The sequence below is a fragment of the Notothenia coriiceps genome, unplaced genomic scaffold (genome assembly GCF_000735185.1).
Source record: "Notothenia coriiceps isolate Sejong01 unplaced genomic scaffold, NC01 NC01_scaffold00034824, whole genome shotgun sequence".
In the NCBI taxonomy this organism is placed as follows: domain Eukaryota; kingdom Metazoa; phylum Chordata; class Actinopteri; order Perciformes; family Nototheniidae; genus Notothenia; species Notothenia coriiceps.
In genome coordinates, this window is record NW_011367525.1 from 270,636 (window position 1) to 290,030 (window position 19,395).

At 41.5% G+C, this 19,395-nt stretch overlaps 1 protein-coding gene across 1 annotated transcript in view; it reads left to right on the forward strand.

The window, feature by feature from the left end:
• The window catches only part of exoc4 (exocyst complex component 4), a 99,264-nt gene that overhangs the window by 76,330 nt on the left and 3,539 nt on the right, over nucleotides 1-19,395 (forward strand). Inside the window, exons 14-16 of the mRNA XM_010790896.1 lie at nucleotides 4,637-4,781; nucleotides 6,988-7,166; nucleotides 7,670-7,829. Coding sequence (XP_010789198.1) covers nucleotides 4,637-4,781; nucleotides 6,988-7,166; nucleotides 7,670-7,829 — 484 coding nt within the window. The remainder of the gene's footprint in view (nucleotides 1-4,636; nucleotides 4,782-6,987; nucleotides 7,167-7,669; nucleotides 7,830-19,395) is intronic.

Consider the following 19,395-nt stretch of genomic DNA (forward strand, 5'->3'; position numbering starts at 1 on the left):
CCCCCGCCTAACGTCTATGCCTCTCCAAATTGGATTTTATATTACAGAAGCAGTCAGGTATGAACAACTCATTTTCTTCTCCCTCCTTTTTTCTCTTTCTTTCGGTCCTCTTTCTGACTTTCTTACTTCATTCTTTCTTTTTATTTCCTTCTTCTTGTTCTGTCTCCTTCATACTTCTTGCTCTTGTTGTCTCCTTTCTACAAGTCATAAGGGTCTGGTAGATTATTTCCATGGCTGGGTAATCTCTTCAGCGGGCGTTTGTTTTGGTCACCTTCCTGTGTTATTGATTACTTTTGGATGTGTGGTTAAACGCATCTCTGAAGTATAAAAACTCAATTTAAGTATGCGTGCATTTGCAGTTGTGTGTGTTAAATGTGTCTGAACAGTAGGTAAGCTTGTGTGTGTGCTGGTAATGAGATGTGTGTGTGTGTGTATGCAGACTGATGGTGATTTGCCGTGAAGGTGGCTGCAGAAAGGGTCTTATCACCCATCTGGTCCAGACTAGTCCACTCTGACAATATTTACCCAACAACACACACACACACACACACACACACACACACACACACACACACACACACACACACACACACATATGCCTGAGGAGCCATGACAGCCCCTTTTCTTTTTGGACTTCTGTGAATGATTTGTTTACATTTGCAAACACAAGATCATGAAAAGTCTTTGTGGACAGCCTTTTTCCTTCTGCCGACTTTTTGCTGTCCACAACCACTTAATGTGCTTGTGTACGTTCATGTCGGAGGCCTGACCAATATGTGATAGAAACAGGCCTCTAACCTATTCTGCAGGGGCTTTGGAAAACAGCCAAGTATTCTTCTTGTGGGAAAAGGTTCCTTCGGTTCTCTTCAGTGTTTGCTCTGCTGCATGCTGAGGGCTTATAGAAATATATATTTTGTAACCTTGACTATGGTGAGTGTAGGTCTTTCCCTTTAGCAATGGTTGTTTTTCTTGACTCCATTTAACAAGGCAAGTTGACTAAGAACACATTCCTATTCACTGCACAGGCCTGGGGGAAGAGCTGCAGTGGGAGGTGGCGTTGTTGTTTCTTCAGTGCTTGAAATATTGTCTTTTGTTTCATCCATTGTGGTTTTATAACTATTTCTGTCCAAAATGTCAAGCATATTTTGATGATCTCTCATTAGACACCATTAAGCAATTGGGGGCCTTAAGATATTACCAATCAATCTGTCAATTCTCAGATTTCTTATTCGTCCCCCTTGCTTTCTGTCTACCTCTCTGGACAGAAGTTCAGTTCCCAACGTACAGATGTTCATCCTCTACCAGAGGCAGCACAATTATGAATAACTGCCCTTCTCTTACTCAGTCATTTATGAATCATTCATCACCCCTGCAGGATACTGTCCTTTGCTTATCTTTTCCCGTTTCTCATGATTCGCTTTAAGGCAGGCTATACTTTTAAAGCAAACCTGGTCATGATTTGACAAGTCTTTGGCAACTCTACTCGTCAATGCATTAGATGTTGTTTTGTTGTAACTTAATGTATTCTTTATTCCCTTAATAGCACACAGATCAAAGTGTGAACTGTCCTTTTACGTATGCATCTGCATGCTGAATGTGTGTAAGAATGTGACTTCCATCACTGATGTTCTCCCTTAATGTCTGCCACCCTCATCTTCTGCAGATGGCAAGCAACAGACGTTTCTCTTAGATGGGATTCGAAAATAATTGGATAAGCACTGCACACACACACATGCATACCTACACACGAGGGCCTAAAATTATATGCGATACACACAAACATATCCTCGCACTTGATCAGCAGGGAAATAAAAAAAAAGAGAGCAAGAAAGTTGTCAGTCAGGACCAATGAGTCGTCTCCTTTTGCCCGTCTGCCCCTGACTCTAATGGTGCCCCCCATGCTGCGACGCCTCCCTCGCATCATCAAAGCAGCGCAGACTGGGGTCTGCTTCGGTGTGTCTGTGTGCGTGTGTTTTTTGGCCGTGTGTGTGTGTGTTTCCCAAACACCCCCTGGAGAGGCCTCCAGCAGTGTGTGCCACAGCGAGCCCTTTTTTGCCTTTCTGCTGCCAAAGTGAGTGAGTGTAATGCACATGAGAGGAAACAGAAGCCTTGCAGTCACTTTCACAAAGTCTCCTATGTGCACATGCACACACTTTTGGAGGGAAAACACTCCCACAGGCAGGAAAATGCTTTCGCTTTCTCACACTCACAACACAACAACAAGGGAAGGGAAGAGAAGAGACACAGAGCAGAGTGGACTTCACCGGATAGACATGTGCCTTTTGTCTGGTGCTAGTTCTATCAAACACTTTTTGTTTTTGTAATTTCTACTTCTAATAATAAACATTAACAAAGTCTATATCACTTAATGCGGGGCTCAGGTTACTCAGCTGCATAGGTACTATTCTTGTAATTGTGGCTTTTAATTTGATTTGCTGTATTGTGTTTCATAGCTGCATTCTGTATATATAAATGATCTGATAAGATGATTAGGGTGAATAAACAACATCCGCTAAATACAATCTAATGAAGTTTATTAATGTCATTATGCCCCGCTCCCTGGAGAAATCACTGTGGATTGTTTCTGTTAAGACCAATCATGTTTGTTGTTCCTGTGGCTCATTTAGCCAGATTATTATTGAAATTGCCAACCTATAGATCTTATCCATGGCACTGTTGCTGGAGGAGACAGTCACTAGAGTAGAAATCGGTTAATTCGGTTAATATCTGTTATTTGGCCTTTTTTCTCAACACACCCAGACATACAACCAAACACAGAGAGTATGTGTCCTTTAGATAAGTCAGTCATAGCTTTGCGCTCACACTGGTTCATGTTATCTGATTAACAGAATTTATGACTGATTATACGCCTGCAGCGTTAGCCACACACACACACACGCACGCACGCACGCACACACACACACACACACACACACACACATACGCATACACACCATCAAGAGCTTTACTCAAGAAGACAGTTAATTAGCAAGTAAGTTCCTATCCAGTATGTTCATATAGCACATGCACACCTTGGATAAGAAGTCACATCTCCAGCCTTTATCTATGTGAGTTAAACACACAGGCCATAAGAGTAGCTGTCAGAGATGTCACTTCCCATCACTGTGTGTTTGCTTTGCTGATTGGATGGTCATGGCATATACCTCACTGCTGTTTGCATAAGCCAATGGTCTCTCCTCTTATCAGGGGTTAATTTAATATAACTGTAATGCGGACATTTTCACCAGCACATACAAAATGTGCAAACATGAGCACGCGAAAGCATTCACCATGGAAAGGTTTTATTGAACAGTGTAGAAATGCCTGAACACAGAACGGTCTTAAACTTAACCTCTTACCAGTCAAATTAAAAAAAGCACTATTGTACTGCGTGGTACTGTATACGCATAAAGTGAGCATGTTTGTAAAGGGGAGACTCTTTGGTACTAATACAAAACCATTTGCATTAGTTTGTTTTTGATGGGAGGATACTTCTTACTTCACCTTTAAAGCTGAGACAGCCACAGCCTTTGTAAGACAGTATATTGGCCATATTAAGAAAGTTAAGAGTGTAATATGGGGGGGATATGCAAAGCTATTCCCCATTGAAATATACATCTGTATTTTGTACATATCCACCAAGTTCCATGAAAATAATGTCATTTTTTTTCCCCGAATCTCTGCTGACAAACAAATCCATCTGAAACATAAACCAGAGCTAATAATCCAACAATTGTGGAGTGGAATACTTTTAATCTCACTCCCTATCTATTTTTAGGAACATCAGTCAAAAGTCATAAATAAGGAAGACAAATGAACAGGTCATGTCGGCCTCAGTTCAGACTCCGTGCCTGCGTGAAGGCATGTGTGACCTTCAGAAGGGCAGGAAGAGTAACTGGGGAGCTGGCTTTGACTGCGGCACATCGATCGTAGACCCCTGCATTCTTCTGCACAACAGTCACTCTTCGTACACACACACACACACACACACACACACACACACACACACACACACACACACACACACACACACACACACACACACTCGCCTCATTGACCAAATAGACCTAAATATGACTGACGGGGCCAATTTCTCTCCCTTTCCTCCCCTTGCTAATTTATAGCCATTGATCTACACCAGGCTGCATTTATATACACTCATCATGCCTCTGTGATCTCTGGCTCTCTTTCTACACACACACACACACACACACACACACACACACACACACACACACACTCACACTCACACTCACACACACACACACACACAGGTCCTTTGTGTGGTTTACAATGCAGTGCACTGACACATGCTCCTGCTGTCTCATCACAAGTGGTGTGAAGAAAGTTGCTGAAGGACTGCTGAAGGGAAGTGAAGATTAGCACATGTTGGGTTTTTGTGTATGCTGTATGACCTGGTGTCATTTTTTAGTATCGAATTCTGTCAATATGATATGACATGTGTGTGGGCACGGAGGTCAGGGTCCAATATAGCATCTTCTCTAAAGCAGCATCCGGACAGTAAGCATTTATGATAGTTCCTCTGGTTAAAGCATGAATCTTCGTGTCACTACTTCCCCGAATTGGTAAGACTGTGTTTGTTAATCGTGTCTTCCTGTTACTTGTGTCCCTCCAGGTGCGTCTCCATGCTCAGCAGACAGCCAGGCGGTAGGTGAGAATGAAAGGAGCAGAGAGCAGATTCTGCAGACCCTCAGTGATCTGTCCAGGGGCTTCCAGGACATCGCAGACCGCTGCCTCCTGGTGTTGCACCTGGAGGTCAGGTATGCACGAGAATCTCATCCACACTTGACAGAAATTGCAGAAATGAAAACACACATAGGGGTTTTTATTTGTAGTTATGTTATAATGCTCTTGTTTCCCGTTGAAGACATACTATGACCCAATCACGTCCCAACAACCACTTGGAAACAGCTAACAACATGTCGTTTACACACAATGATAAGACTCATTTTCTATGTAGCGTCCATGTTTTTTCCACATTAAGATTTAAAACACACCAAACACGGAAGAAACGACCTCATAACTCATTACATTGGACCATTCAAAGAGCACAAGAATAAACCATTGGCTTTTGAGTGCCATGCTAATTAATTACATGTGATCCAGATCGCCACAGTGCACCTTCATTAGTATTTCTGTTTGTACAGTATGATGAGTTTGGGAGTGTACTATGGATTTTCCTCAATTGACACGCAAATTATTCCGCCAGTTTGTTGTACCTTACTCTCCTTTTCATCCCAAAAACATGTGGAATGAGTTCCCTGATATCGTTTCTTTGTGTTGTTTCCCAGCTATACCGAACACATTATGCCTTTAAATCATTTCCCCCCCAAACTGCACAAGCTTAGTGGATATGTCATTAAATCAAAAGGAAAAAAACAATCAGTGGCTAACTGCCATAAATGAGCACGCTCAGGAATGTATGTGTTTGTGTGAGTGTTAGTATCCAAGTTAATTTACCACATCATATACTTCCTCCCACCCTTAAACACTAATAGTCCATCATTTCTCTCCTCTTTTCTCCATCACTCCACGTACCACTATTTCCCAATAGACCATCGTATCGCTTATGCAATATTGTTTATGATTGCAGTAGAAAACCCTCCCTGCGGCTGATGTCTAGCTATATGCTACACTCCATTGACTCTCCCTATCATGGTGTATTTCCCCTGATAGTGGTAGCAGCTAAATGAAGCCATGAGGAAGAGCAGCAGGAGGGGAGGGAGGAGGAGATGGGGGAGAGATGAGGGTGGATGGCGGGGGTTAAAGAATGGAGATACAGTAGCTAAGTGTGAGAAATTATTGAATAAAAGAAGGAAGTGATATGGAGGCATTCAAAATGTGGTGTAGTAGTTGGCTCAGCCTTAGGGGAAGATACATTCACCCATACCATTATATTATTTCCTGCCATGGGCACTGTGATGATGGAGTTATAAGAGTATTGACTTCTTAAGGCTAGTCAGAAATTAGCCTTCTATGGACCAGAAGGACCTCAGACTAAGATGTAGGTGTGTAAAAGGACAGAGAGGTGTAACATACTTACCTATTACAGTCCTTAAATTAATGTTATAGATATTAACATGAGCTTTACGGGCAACACTGAGAAAGATTTTCTTTCAAGGCTGTTTATTTAAAAAATAAATATTTGAAATTATTGGAATTTTGGCCTCTTGGAAAATGTAAATAGCCCTGTTTTGGGCGCCTGTGTTTGTACAACATCTGTATACAACTTAAAAAGAAAAAACAAGATACAGTAGTAATTTATTACTAATGTTTCAAATTAAGTATTTTACGCTGACAGATTATCTTCTTTATGCACTATTTGGCGTAATTCTTTGACAGGGACCTCACAAAACAGTATGAGGAGACTCACAGAAATCCTCTTAAAAAAGTATTTCTATAAGTGAACATTTTTTTGTAGGCTTTATTCTGTAAATCTACTAGATGTTGAAGTACTCATACCTCAAAACATTTTATTATCTTTATTTGGAATTTTCTCCGCAGATTACCCTTAAATAATCTGATGTTTTGGCTAAACAGTATACAGCTGTGATGAAGTGGTAGATTAATAATCATGCTTCTGATGTTTTATATGAGTACTCTTTACATGCTACCTTTTGTTTGAATTAAATAGGTTATAGTAGTATAAGTGGGGTTTAAGAAGATAGTACACTTGAAGTCTACATACTAACTTTGTTTAACTCTAAAGATAGATAATAATACACCTTGTGCATTCTCACTTTTTTTCTGTTTGAGTCTTTTTGATCCTTTTCCCTAAAATACCAATATTCTTTTACACCTCATACTCATAATTGTTCTCAACATATCAACAGTACCGTGACAGAGTTTGGTGGGCACTTGGAAATGATAGCAAAATGCAAAGAGAACAAAGTCAAACATCTAATTCTCTTCTCTCTCCCTCTTTTCTGCCCATCAATCTCACTCTCCTCCCACGTCTCAATCCAGGGTGCACTGTTTCCATTACCTGATTCCCCTGACAAAGCAAGGCAATTATGCCATCGTGGCTAATGTGGAGAGCATGGACTATGACCCGCTGGTGGTGAAACTGAACAAGGACATCTCAGCCGTGGAGGAGGCCATGGGGGCCGCCCTCCAGCAGCACAAGTTCCAGTACATCTTTGAAGGTCAGCACACACCTTGGGTGAAGTATAACAAGCTGCCTGAGAAATTCCATCATTCTGCATTTGTGAAGGGGACATATCAAATCTCTTTTTTTAGTGCTTGTGCACATATGGAGTGGTAGATTTCATAGGCTGCTTGGATCAGAAAACATGGGATTCAATGTTTTGCCTGCCTTTTCTTTTTCACATGCAGGCTCAGTAGAATAACACTTCCCGTCCATTTCTTGCAACCCGATTGAAACAGACTTGGCCTTTTTTAAATCTGGCCTAAAGTCACAGGTGCTAAAACAAAGGATTTCATTCAAGGGGTTTATACAATTCCAGAAGTTTTTTTAAACACCTCTTAGAAAGCCAAAATATAAAGTTAATTTGCGACACATTGATATACGTAGATTAAAAACTGAGTCCAATTTTAAAATGTCGTGCAGAAGACTTACTCTTTCTCTAATCTCCCATTTCTTCTCTTGTGGTTTATTCTCTTTTTATTTCCTTTCTCCTCTCCCTAGGTCTGGGCCATCTGATCTCCTGCATTCTCATCAACGGGGCTCAGTACTTTAAGAGGATCAGCGAGTCTGGTATCAAGAAGATGTGCCGGAACATCTTCGTCCTCCAGCAGAACCTCACCAACATCACCATGTCCAGGGAGGCTGACCTTGACTTTGCCAGGTATGAACACACTTCTTACCAGGGTCAGCCACAGATCAGCTTGCACAGAGCAGGAATACGTATCCAATAGAAACCTCTTACATGCACTCAGATTCCGCCAGTATACGTTTATAAAGAGTATTAACCTTGGCCTGGAGTAGCTGGCTGAAAAATATTTTGTATCATTAAATGTCATATAAATTCCTGATAAGTGCTTGCTGTTTTCCATTGAGGCTTGCTGTTATCATGGTGATAAAGCCTCTGATATCACAGGACTGACCCTTGAAGCCCAAGATAATAATATTCTTGCAAATTATAATAATAACAAATATTAATGGAATATGTATTACAATCCCTAGGGAAACATGATAAAATAATATAATGACTTATAATATGAATTTATTATACTATAATAATAACAATCTAATGAAAAGTGCATACCCTGTATTATGAAGCCATCACATTAGAAATAGACAGGCTGTCGATGAGTTTAATCATTATTGTTCCAACCTGACTACACACCTGCACAGACACACACAGGCATGCACAACGTCCTCAAGTTCAGACCGCAACTTTGTGAATGCACTAGGCAGACAGGTGGTCAAACAGCTTGTCAAGCCCACTCCGCTCTATGTGTTTGGTTGTTGCTGTTTATTCCACATTCATACAGTTATACTTTGTCAGTCCACCTGCTGTTGCCTAGTGCTGTCCAGCCCCGACGGACATGGGGGAAAAATTCGCTCAGATATCTTTGTGAAAAAGAAGAGGGGATGGATTAGAAAGAAAGAAGAAGACATACAAAGAATGGTGATTCATGGTATTCATATGATTATTTTCCCCCCTCTTTTGGAAGCATGTGTCCTTGAAGGGAGTATGAGAGGAATACTGATGAAAAAGAAGGCAGGGCTCGGGGGGAGGAAAATTGAAAAACGAAGTGAAAGGAAGTCATAGAAAAGACGTCTTTCATAGAGAAAGTCCATTGATGGAGTTGGAGAAGCCGGCATGGAAAGAAGACAGAATGCTGCAGATTGAGAGGTGAAAACTAGAAAGCAACAGAGAGGAAGTGAAGGAGGAAGATGAAATATGGATAAAGTATGAGAGAAGAGAGATAACTTAGCAGCTTGAGTTTTTATTGTTATCACTTTGTTTTCAGCTATCAATTTGTAGCAGTCTCTTTCTATTTTTTGTCTCAAATTTTCTTTTTTAATATTTTGTAGAAGAAGCAAAACAAGAAAGAAAATCAATCAATATTTATTTATATAGCCCAATATCACAAATGTTACATTTGTCTCAGTGGACTTCACAGTTTGTACAGAATATCAGTATGACAATACGACACCCTCTGTCCTTAGACCCTCACATCGTACAAGGAAAAACTTCCAGAGAAAACCCACAGTTTAAAGGGGAACATGGGAGAAACCTCAGGGAGAGCAACAGAGGAGGGATCCCTCTCCCAGGACGGGCAGAGTGCAATAGAAGCCGTGTGTAAATTAAGATAATACATTTACAACATAGGTAGTCCAAATGTTTGGAAATGCATGTGTCTATAATAAGAAGATGAATCCACGAGGATGTCAACAATCCTTTGGGAGCCATCAGGGAAGTAGTATGATGAGCGTCAGGCAGGACCACAGTGACAGGTTCAGCCACGACTCGTCCAGGACTCAGATCCAGGACTCAGGATAGAGGATCCAGGACTCAGGACTAGGGATCCAGGACTCAGGATCCAGGATGCAGGACACATGACTCAGGATCCAGGACACAGGACCGCAGCCACAGGATCAGCCACGACTCAGAATCCCGGCGTAGATAGACACCAAAAAGAAATTTGGGGGAAGCTGGGTTATTCGGAACATGAGAGTATGCAGGTACAGACAGACAGAAGGAAGAAGTAAGGTGTCCCCCGACAGTCTAAGCCTATAGCAGAAAAACCAACGTGTCTACGTACATGCACTCCCTTAGGATAGGGTTAGGGAAAAGAGTAGGAACTAAGATGTATGCGCCACATCTATACCATGAGCGCATTGCTCCTAAAACGTTTTTCTGGCACTGACACCAACAGTTGTGCGTCGACTCGGCAGGGATCAAGGCACGTGTATGCCTCTCCCTGCTTCAACCGTCTACACACACAACCAAATTACATCTATACCATCAGTGAGGGAAAAGAGTAAGAACTAAGATGTATAGGTGAAGAGGCACAACAATTAGATTCTCTTATCAACTATAACAGGGGTTGGCAACCTTTTTGATATGAAGTGGGGCGGGGGGGGTGAAGAGCTCGAAGCTCGTGAACTGTCAACAGGAGGGCGGGAGGAGCCTCGCTGCGGGGAAGCGGTGTGTGGACCTGTCAGCGCAACTTACATGATGCCGAATTTAACAGACACATTTAAATAATTGGTTTGAACGGCATAATAATAAGGACGATCGTCCGTTCCGTGATTCTCCAGAACACACAGATGGCCTGTCCGCCCCTTTGTAGCATATTATTTCGATGAGAGATGAGCAGATCGCCACTGGACTTTCAACTAAAGACACAACCACGCAAAAACTGCGGCATTTGTACAGCTCCTTAAGTGGTACTGCAATTTGTGAAGTGTGGTGAAACGATCAGCACTGCACCACGGAGGAAAACGGCAGAAAGTCACCTGGAGTTAAAGAGAGCGGGGCCGCGTTGCGTGCATGGCTTCCTTCGGCAGGTAACGGAGAGACGCGCTCTGGCGGCGGTCTCGTTCAGGATCCGAAAATGAAATTGTAATATTTTGCACACTTATTCCACTTGTTCCTAGTGTGCCTCTGGTTATGGTGCCGCGTGCCAATGGTGGCACACGTGCCAGGGGTTGCCAACCCCTGAAGTAGACGCATCCCATTATGGGATTAAGTGTCAGTGGCTTTATTTGCTGCGTAACAGGATTTCATACCACATACTGTAGTGTGTTGCCAGGCCGGCCATCTGTGCTAGTGCAGTAAGGGCTTGATGTGTATGCGCGTGTGACATATCAATCATTTCTTAAAAGCATCTGAAATTATTTTGTTGTGCCTTCATTTCTTTGGTAGTGGATACAGTATATAGTGGGGCTTATTGTCTGTGGGACTATTGAGATTTTGTATAGATATGGTTCATCCTATGTCGGCATGGGATGACTCTACCGAGTTAATATCTATAATTTATCAAGAGGCAAAACATCAGCCTGTTATCTGTGTATTTGTATTCTTATACATCTAATATTTATGTAGAGGTCAATGGTTGCTCTGTGCTAGAAATAGGGGTGAGTCACTGTGAAGTCACATCATTAACCCCACAAAGTGCGCAGTATGCTGTGCAATGGTCTTTGTAGCATGCCCCCTTTATCGATTTTTTTGTTGCTTTTTCACCCCTTCATCCGTTCTGTTAGTTCCTGAAGGAGTCTTGCACTCACTTGAAAATGTATTGTCACAGCTTTACTTTTTTCAACACTTATATTCCATTACAGATTTATTAGGTGGCCAATTTTCACAGCTTAATTTAGCTGTTTTTATCTTTAATTGTGTTCAAGTATGCTGAGATGATACTGTTCTAAACACTGTTAAACGTTCCTTTTTTCTTGGCGTAACATTGACACACATTGTTGTGACCTCCTTAAATTCTACATGTGAGGATTAGGCACTGTGATCTCTTTTGCCATTCTTCGTCAGATTAGAGCTGAAACAATAAATTAGGGGTGCACCGAATGGGCAATTCTTGGCCAAAACCGATACCGAAAATAGGAAACAGTTGGCCGAAAACCGAATGCCGAAAGGCCGAAAATGATTAATAGAAATATATATATATATAATTTATACATTTTACCAATGTTGTTCAGCTACCTGATTATGGAAAAATACATGATTATGGCAAAACTTAACTTAACTTAACTTAACTTAACTTAACTTAACTTAACTTAACTTAACTTAACTTAACTTAACTTAACTTAACTTAACTTAACTTAACTTAACTTACAATAGGGATGGTCTCCTTTTCTTTTACGTGAACTGAACCTTAATTACATGCACATACGTAAAGTTTTCACGGACTTATTTACAAAATACCTGGGTATTNTAGATTCTCTTATCAACTATAACAGGGGTTGGCAACCTTTTTGATATGAAGTGGGGCGGGGGGGGTGAAGAGCTCGAAGCTCGTGAACTGTCAACAGGAGGGCGGGAGGAGCCTCGCTGCGGGGAAGCAGTGTGTGGACCTGTCAGCGCAACTTACATGATGCCGAATTTAACAAACTAATTTAAGTAATTGGTTTAAACTGTATAATAATAAGGACAATGGTCCGCTCTGTGATTCTCCAGAACACACATGGCCAGTCCGCTCCTGTGTAGCATGTTATTTAGATGAGAGATGAGCAGATTGCCACTGGACTTTCAACTAAAGACACAGCCACGCAAAAACTGCGGCATTTGTACAGCTCCTTATGGGTACTGCAATTTGTGAAGTGCTTTCCTCCGTGGTGAAACGATCAGAACTGCACCACAGAGGAAAGCGGCAGAAAGTCGCCTGGAGTTAAAGAGAGCGGGGCTGCGTTGCGTGCATGGCTTCCTTCTGCAGGTAACGGGGAGACGCGCTCTGGCGGCGGTCTCGTTCAGGATCCGAAAATAAAATTGAAATATTTTGCACACTTATTCCACTTATTCCTAGTCTGAATAGGGGTTGCCAGGGGTTGCCGACCCCTGAACTATAAGCTTTGTCAAAAAGGAAGGTCTTAAGCGTACTCTTAAAAACGGATAGGCTGTCTCCCGCCCGAACACAAACTGGAAGCTGATTCCACAAAAGTGGAGCTTGATAAGAAAAGGCTCTGGCTCCGATTGCAAACTTGCTTTGTTGGAAAACTAACTTTAAATTGTTCTAAAATACAGCGTTTTGTCCGTGATATGCTTCTTCTGTGACCTCCTGAAAGCCAAGATGTGTGTTTGGAGAAGGAACATCAACTTTTGTTTGGTTTGTTTCTCAATTTTTGGTCCATCGTCTTTCTTCAAGTTAAGACAGCAACTCAACTCTCTGCTACCTTTCCTAACTTCAGTCCTAATCATTGTTGTTGTCTAATAGTTTTAACCATGCCTGCCTTGTTGGGATGCAGGGTTAATTAGCTTCCTTTCACAGTTTTTATAATCTTGTTGAGTGTGTGACATGTTTGAGGTGATAGGCTGTCTGTGTTTGGACATTGCCATTGTTTTGTAATATTTCGGTAGTGCGCGCCAAGTTCCAGGAACAGAAAAGAAAGAAGTAAACTGAAGTGTACTGGATGTGGAGGACCATTGATTAGCATGTTATTTCTACCCTCTGTCAACTTTGATTATGGAGAAATGCCAGTGATGGCTTTTCTGTCTTTTTCGCTCTTTCTCCCGCTCTCTGATTACGAGGCGTGGGTGTTGTGGAGGTGTTGATTGGGAATTGCAGAGTGCATTGTTTACACATTCATGGATTTTTGGATTGGCCGGCCTTTGGCTCCAAGACACACCAACACACACACATGTGATACGTCTCCCCTTCTCTTATCCACGCAAACTCTCAGCCAAGCCAATCAGCATTTTGAAATCACCATATTTATGTTCAGGGCATGAATATTCATAAAGCGTGCTCCGTGGCACACACCTGTCAGTAGAAGTGACCATTCAGCCTGTTTGACTAAGTATGAAATAGATAAAATTATGCATTTTTTGCTTCCAAAAAGGTTTTGTTTATAGGCTTCCTCTGTCGGACGTAGAGTATGATATGCAATTATTTCTGATGTTTGGAATGAATAAAGGATTCATGTCGACCCGTCTACAATATGTACATTGGAAAGGGCTTACTGATGTGCTCATACTACTTGGTGAGTTCATTGGTTCTAAAAACTAAATGGTTAAACAAGAAATACACTTATAATATAAGCAACCACCATCCCATTTTGCAACTGGAATGGATCCTCTATATCTCATAGGAATTTAAATAAATACTCCCGGTGCTGATACCAGTCTTGTTGTGCACTAACATTGGCCAACAACAAATCAACAGTTAAAGGAAGGCTGAGGAAGAAAGACTAAAACTAGACAATTCATCAGTGTTTTATTACCACCTCAGGAGAAAATACCGCAAAATGAGGAAAGGAAGTGATCACAGCAGGAAATCTGCTTTGAGAAAGATTACTGATGCTTACCTGTGCACCCATGTACTTTTATGTTCCCTATGTGTCTGTCTGCTTCTGCTTTTCTTCTGCATCTGAGTGATTGTATGGGAAAGGGAAAGACCTGGACAAGGGCACAGTAATAACCATTGATCCCAGTTAAAACTAAGAAAGGCCTGGTAACCAGCACTGCAGAACTCATGAACACACACACACACACACACACACACACACACACACACACACACACACACACACACACACACACACACGCACACTCTCTCCTATATTGCTTAGAAGCATAGGGAAACAGTGCCACCTTGTGCCTGAAAGCGTGTTAATATGCAGTACATTCCTGGAAAACTACTGTATGTCAATTGTTGAGGTTTCTGTTGTTAGCACAGTGTTAAAAAAACTCATGTGTGTGTAGGAGTGTTTATCGTAAGGTCCTATGGCGCTCTCTTGTGTCTCAGTCAGAAATTTGGCAGCGATTGGCTTGTGGGTCAAGGTCACACACACACACCTAAACACTAACACACAAGTGGACACACAGACCATCTGCTCAGAAACAGTTCAGGGCCTCAGTCCGATTCTGCAGAACTGCGCGTTGTTGCAATGTCACATCTGTGTGTGTGTGTGTGTGTGTGTGTGTGTGTGTGTGTGTGTGTGTGTGTGTGTGTGTGTGTGTGTGTGTGTGTGTGTTGTGTGTTTTGTGTGTGTGTGTGTTTTGGCTGAGCCCTCAACCTTGTCTCCATTGATCTCCTCTCACTGTCCTATGTCGCCTTCTCTCTATCTCACTCTCCTTTGATGATTACTATTTTCTTGACAAAAGCAGAGATGAGATAAAGGTAATGTTGTTGGTGAGTCTTTTTTAAAAGCCATAAGTTACAAAGAAAACAAATATGACAAACTTTCGAAAGTCTTAGTGTAGCCTGGCAACAGTCCACTTCAGCCTTTAGAGATAGTTTATTTTGCTTGGCAACATAAACTGAAACCTAAAATAGAGATACAAAATAATTACAAAATCCATTCACATATTGTTTGATTGGATTTGGTTTGCTACCACTCCTTGATTAACAAGTCACTTTCAATGTAATGTTGCATGTTGTTTTCAGTTCTGTTCTGTGCAATTCTGCTCGGCGAATGTAATGCAAAATGATCAGTTGTCACTTTTCTGTTGATTGACTAATCGACTAGTACTAGTTGTGTCCGATCAAATACACATAAGAACTGACTGGCTCTTAGGTTGCCAAATATAGGATCAATCGAAAATGGGCCTCAAAATATATATTTTTTTATCACACCAGTACCAAGCTTGTTGTTACTGTACACGAGTATGTCCCATAGAAAATTGAATGTAAGTAAATGTGTTTGTCTACATTTATTCTAGGTCTGCGCAAAATGTAGGGTATTTTTTCTAGGTTTTCTTTGACATGAAAACACAAACACACACACGGTGTATCTCTGCTTTATCCAGTGACCCGTGTATGCAGGTTGCCGGGCTGTCATAACATCCTAGCTAACTCACAAGCTCCTTAGCCGTAGCTAGGCTAAACACCAGGCTGTCAGACTCACTGCAGTGATGCCCCAGAGTTCACCCACCTGTCTGCTGCTGGAAATTACTGCAATGTTCGGCTGTACATGTGTGAATTGTACACCTTGTGTACGATGAGTTGTCCCTGAGTGTACCGCCCCAGCCTCTGTGTGTCTCTAAGATCCGGTGTGTGCGCACCAGCAAACAAACTGCCTTTGGTTTGGTGTGTGCATGTGTGGAGGTGACAGGCTGGTGTATCTACAGAGAATGTGGTAATAAGTACAGTTGACGGCCGTGTCAGGAAGGTAGTGGGTGTCAACAGATAAAACTGTTTGTGTTTTGGCCTGGCTTCGGAACACTGTCACTCCGCTCAGCTCCTGCCTCCCTTCCTGTCACCTTGTGTCTCTCCCTTTATCTCTCTCTTCCTTTCTCAGTCCCTTTTATCCATTTTCCTTTCCCATCTCCAACCACCACCTCTGCTGAATTGTTTTTCTCACTGCTCCCTTCTTCTTCCAGCTCCTCCCCTCCTTTGCTTTCTCTCTGTGTGCATGCGCAAGAGGTCCTATGATGATGGTCTTTGCTGATGAAGCCTGTCTATCCATGCTGTGTGTGTGTGTGTGTGTGTGTGTGTGTGTGTGTGTGTGTGTGTGTGTGTGTGTGTGTGTGTGTGTGTGTGTGTGTGTGTGTGTGTGTGTGTGTTGTGGCACAGCATGATGGAACTGGTCTTTGCTGATGAAGCTTTAGTCTCTGTCTCTGCAGACCTTTCCTCATTACCAGATGAGAGACAAATGCACTGCTTTGGAGTGAGAAAGACAGGAGGAGGCGAGGAAATTGAAAAATAAGGATTCATAGATTGCGAGTAAATCCACATTAACCAGGCTCATTTGGAAATATCATTTATATGTCAGAATGACTACTTGAGCATTTTTTACAACATTATTGTAAAGCTCCCTGTTCTTTTGATGCCATGAAAATGTATCTAACTGTTATATCAGCAACAAGTCTTGGTTCTATCTGATATAGTTTACAAACTATAAAGCACCTTCTAAATTACACACGTTACATTATGATAACAGGAGAACACATTTAAAATATCAAGAGAAAACATCTTAATGACAAACAAATGTAGAATACACAGATAGAAAAATGTACTTAAATGTCATACAAAAGAAGAAAATGAAAAGCATCTTTGTGGGTTTTTAAGTAATTTAAGTAACAATAGTTTGCAGCTCTGATAAACTCAGGCAGAAAGAGATAGAGAGGTCCTTCCACAGTCTCCCATCCTCCCCCATCCCTCCCCCACTAACTAACGTGTTGTTCCAAACGCGCTGACAGAGGCAGCCTCTAATGGCCTTAATATTGTACACGTCGGTAATGAGGGGGAATAAATTGTGCTGATTCTTGTCTTTCTCTTGCTTTTCTTCTCTTTTCTCTCTCTGTCTTAGTCTTCTTCCTCCTGCTTTCCCTTTGTTTTCTTATACATAACTGTCTGGCCTACGCTGCATCATAAATGAACTTAATATTCTTTGTATACAAGGAAAGGGAGGAGGGTGGCTTATTAAAACTTAATAGAAAAGCACACCACGGAAGCATGTTGACACGCACACACATGCACACCCACACACACACACACACACACACACACACACACACACACACACACACACACACACACACACACACACACACACACACACACAGCCTAGCACACTGTCTTGTTATTAGATGCTACAGAAAAAACAGCTGTTGATTTATTATCCCATTATCAGTTATAAATGAGCATCAGTTGATCGGCTTTTAACAAATCCTGTGTGGGATTCTTCCAAGATGCATCACTTCCAGGTGAATTATAGTTGCTATTATTCTGTACTTAAGCCCTGTTTTATAGCACTGATGAGTTGGGCTATTTTTACTTTGACTTGGCGGCTGCTTTTACAGAATGATTCCAAAGCTTTCCAGCCACTTTTACTATTTTATTAGACAAGTAGTTATAACAACTGGAGGAAAATGTCAAAACAGAATGTGGTGTTTGTGAAAGTGCTCACATTCATAATTTCAGCTTCAGCAGGGATGTTTTTTTTGTGTCTTTTGTTAATTTTCTGTCCTTGGGTTTTCTTAAATGAAACAGGGAGCTGAGCTTACACACTTCTCAGTCAGTCTACATTTACAAATCCTGCAACAAAAACTTGGAGATGATTGGTACTGGGAACTATTTCTTTTTAAGTTTTACAATTGTGGACATTATTATTTGAACACAATACCCACAGCCGGTCCCAACTCACATTGGGTGATGCACCTTTGAAAGATAGTCAATAAATCAAAGGGCGGACATATATCGAAACACACTGCAGTAACCGGCAATTTAGCCTCTCAAATCAACCTAACTGCTTGTCTTTGTACCATAGCAAGTAAGTGTAGAAAGGAGAACAACAAAGTATTTACACAAATGATTCACTCACATCTACTTACAATCAGTCTCAGGTAGTCAGGTGCAATTTACTCCTATTTATTGATATGTTCAAAGTCATCATTTTCATTCCCCTCCTAAGCTGCTTCCCATTGAGATCTGAGGAGGTATTTTTGAATGAGGGTAGCCTTCTTTTCAAAGCTTCTTCCCTAAACAAAAGAAATGTGTGTTTTGTTTTGGGTTTGTTTTCTTCCCATTAGATCATATAACGAGACAATTTGCCTCGAGCGTGCAGTTAATCGCCGGGTCTAGGGAAAGAAATGGTAATGCTTTTGAGCTGGTGTTGTGCTCTTTCTGAGTTAAATGTGCCGACACTTAAACAAAGCAGAGACACATTCAATGGCACCAACATTGAGACATTCAAGAAAATACATTAAAAGATAAAACCACACGTGAGAGCCATCATTTCCCACTCTTTCGCCTTATACTGTCTTGCCCCCCGGTAAAGGAGTAAACCAATGTGACCCTCATCAATATTGACAAGCGTATTCATGAACTGAGCTCAAGGATGGAAAAATAAACAAGACCTTGGAGAGAAATAGAGAGCCGGATTGAGAATGAGATAGAATGCAAATCCTTCGATGACCAAGGGCGTTTCTTGTCAGGGGAAGGCCAAAAAACAGATATTATTCACCTCTATTCCTCACTCCTCTCTTCAGCCATCAGTCTTTCTCTCTCCTTTTATCTCTCCCTCTCCATCTCATTCATTTTACCCCTCCATTACTTTTCCCTGGTCTTTTTGTACAGTTGGATCTCTAAAATGACAGCACATAAAACACCTTGGAACAGAAGCTCCCAGAGTGCTCATTAGGGCCTTGTTAGCATCGAGTATGATCATCTCAAGAAGGAAATGGGTCTTGGATGGGTGATGGAGCTAAACAGATGAGATAAAAATATATTTTCTTACCAAAGTGTCTTTTTACTGAGCCATATCAGAAATCACTAAAGATTCAAATCCATTTACTTCCTCTGGCACAATGGAGAGCTTAACCCTCTCTCCAGATGCTTTGATGGACTAAAATATAAATCACTCTTTCGCTGCTGTCTTATAAAGACAGATTTGAAAACAGCTGGACTCAATATGTTTTATTGTTCAACCTCAATAACTCCATGCCTCAGAATATCAAAGGTACAATAATCTTTCTCCACTGAACAGCAAAGCAGCAGGAGCCACTGCTTAGTAGCCGGTGTCAGACCTTGGCCAAAATGGCTAGTTATTGCTCGGAAAAGAAAAGTTATTTTGCCTGAAACTGTTTTGTGAGCGTTTTCAGCATCACAAGCAGACACAAGCTCATTAGAATGCATATATTGCCACTCTTGTTACACTGGGAGCCATAACAGCATGTGTACCCAGGAGGAGCAGCGTGAGCAGCATGTAAGCTGCTCCAGTCTTCCTCTGTGTCGATGCAGTAGGTGTTCAGGCACAGTGTTGAGTCTAGGTCACACCAGTTTTGTTCA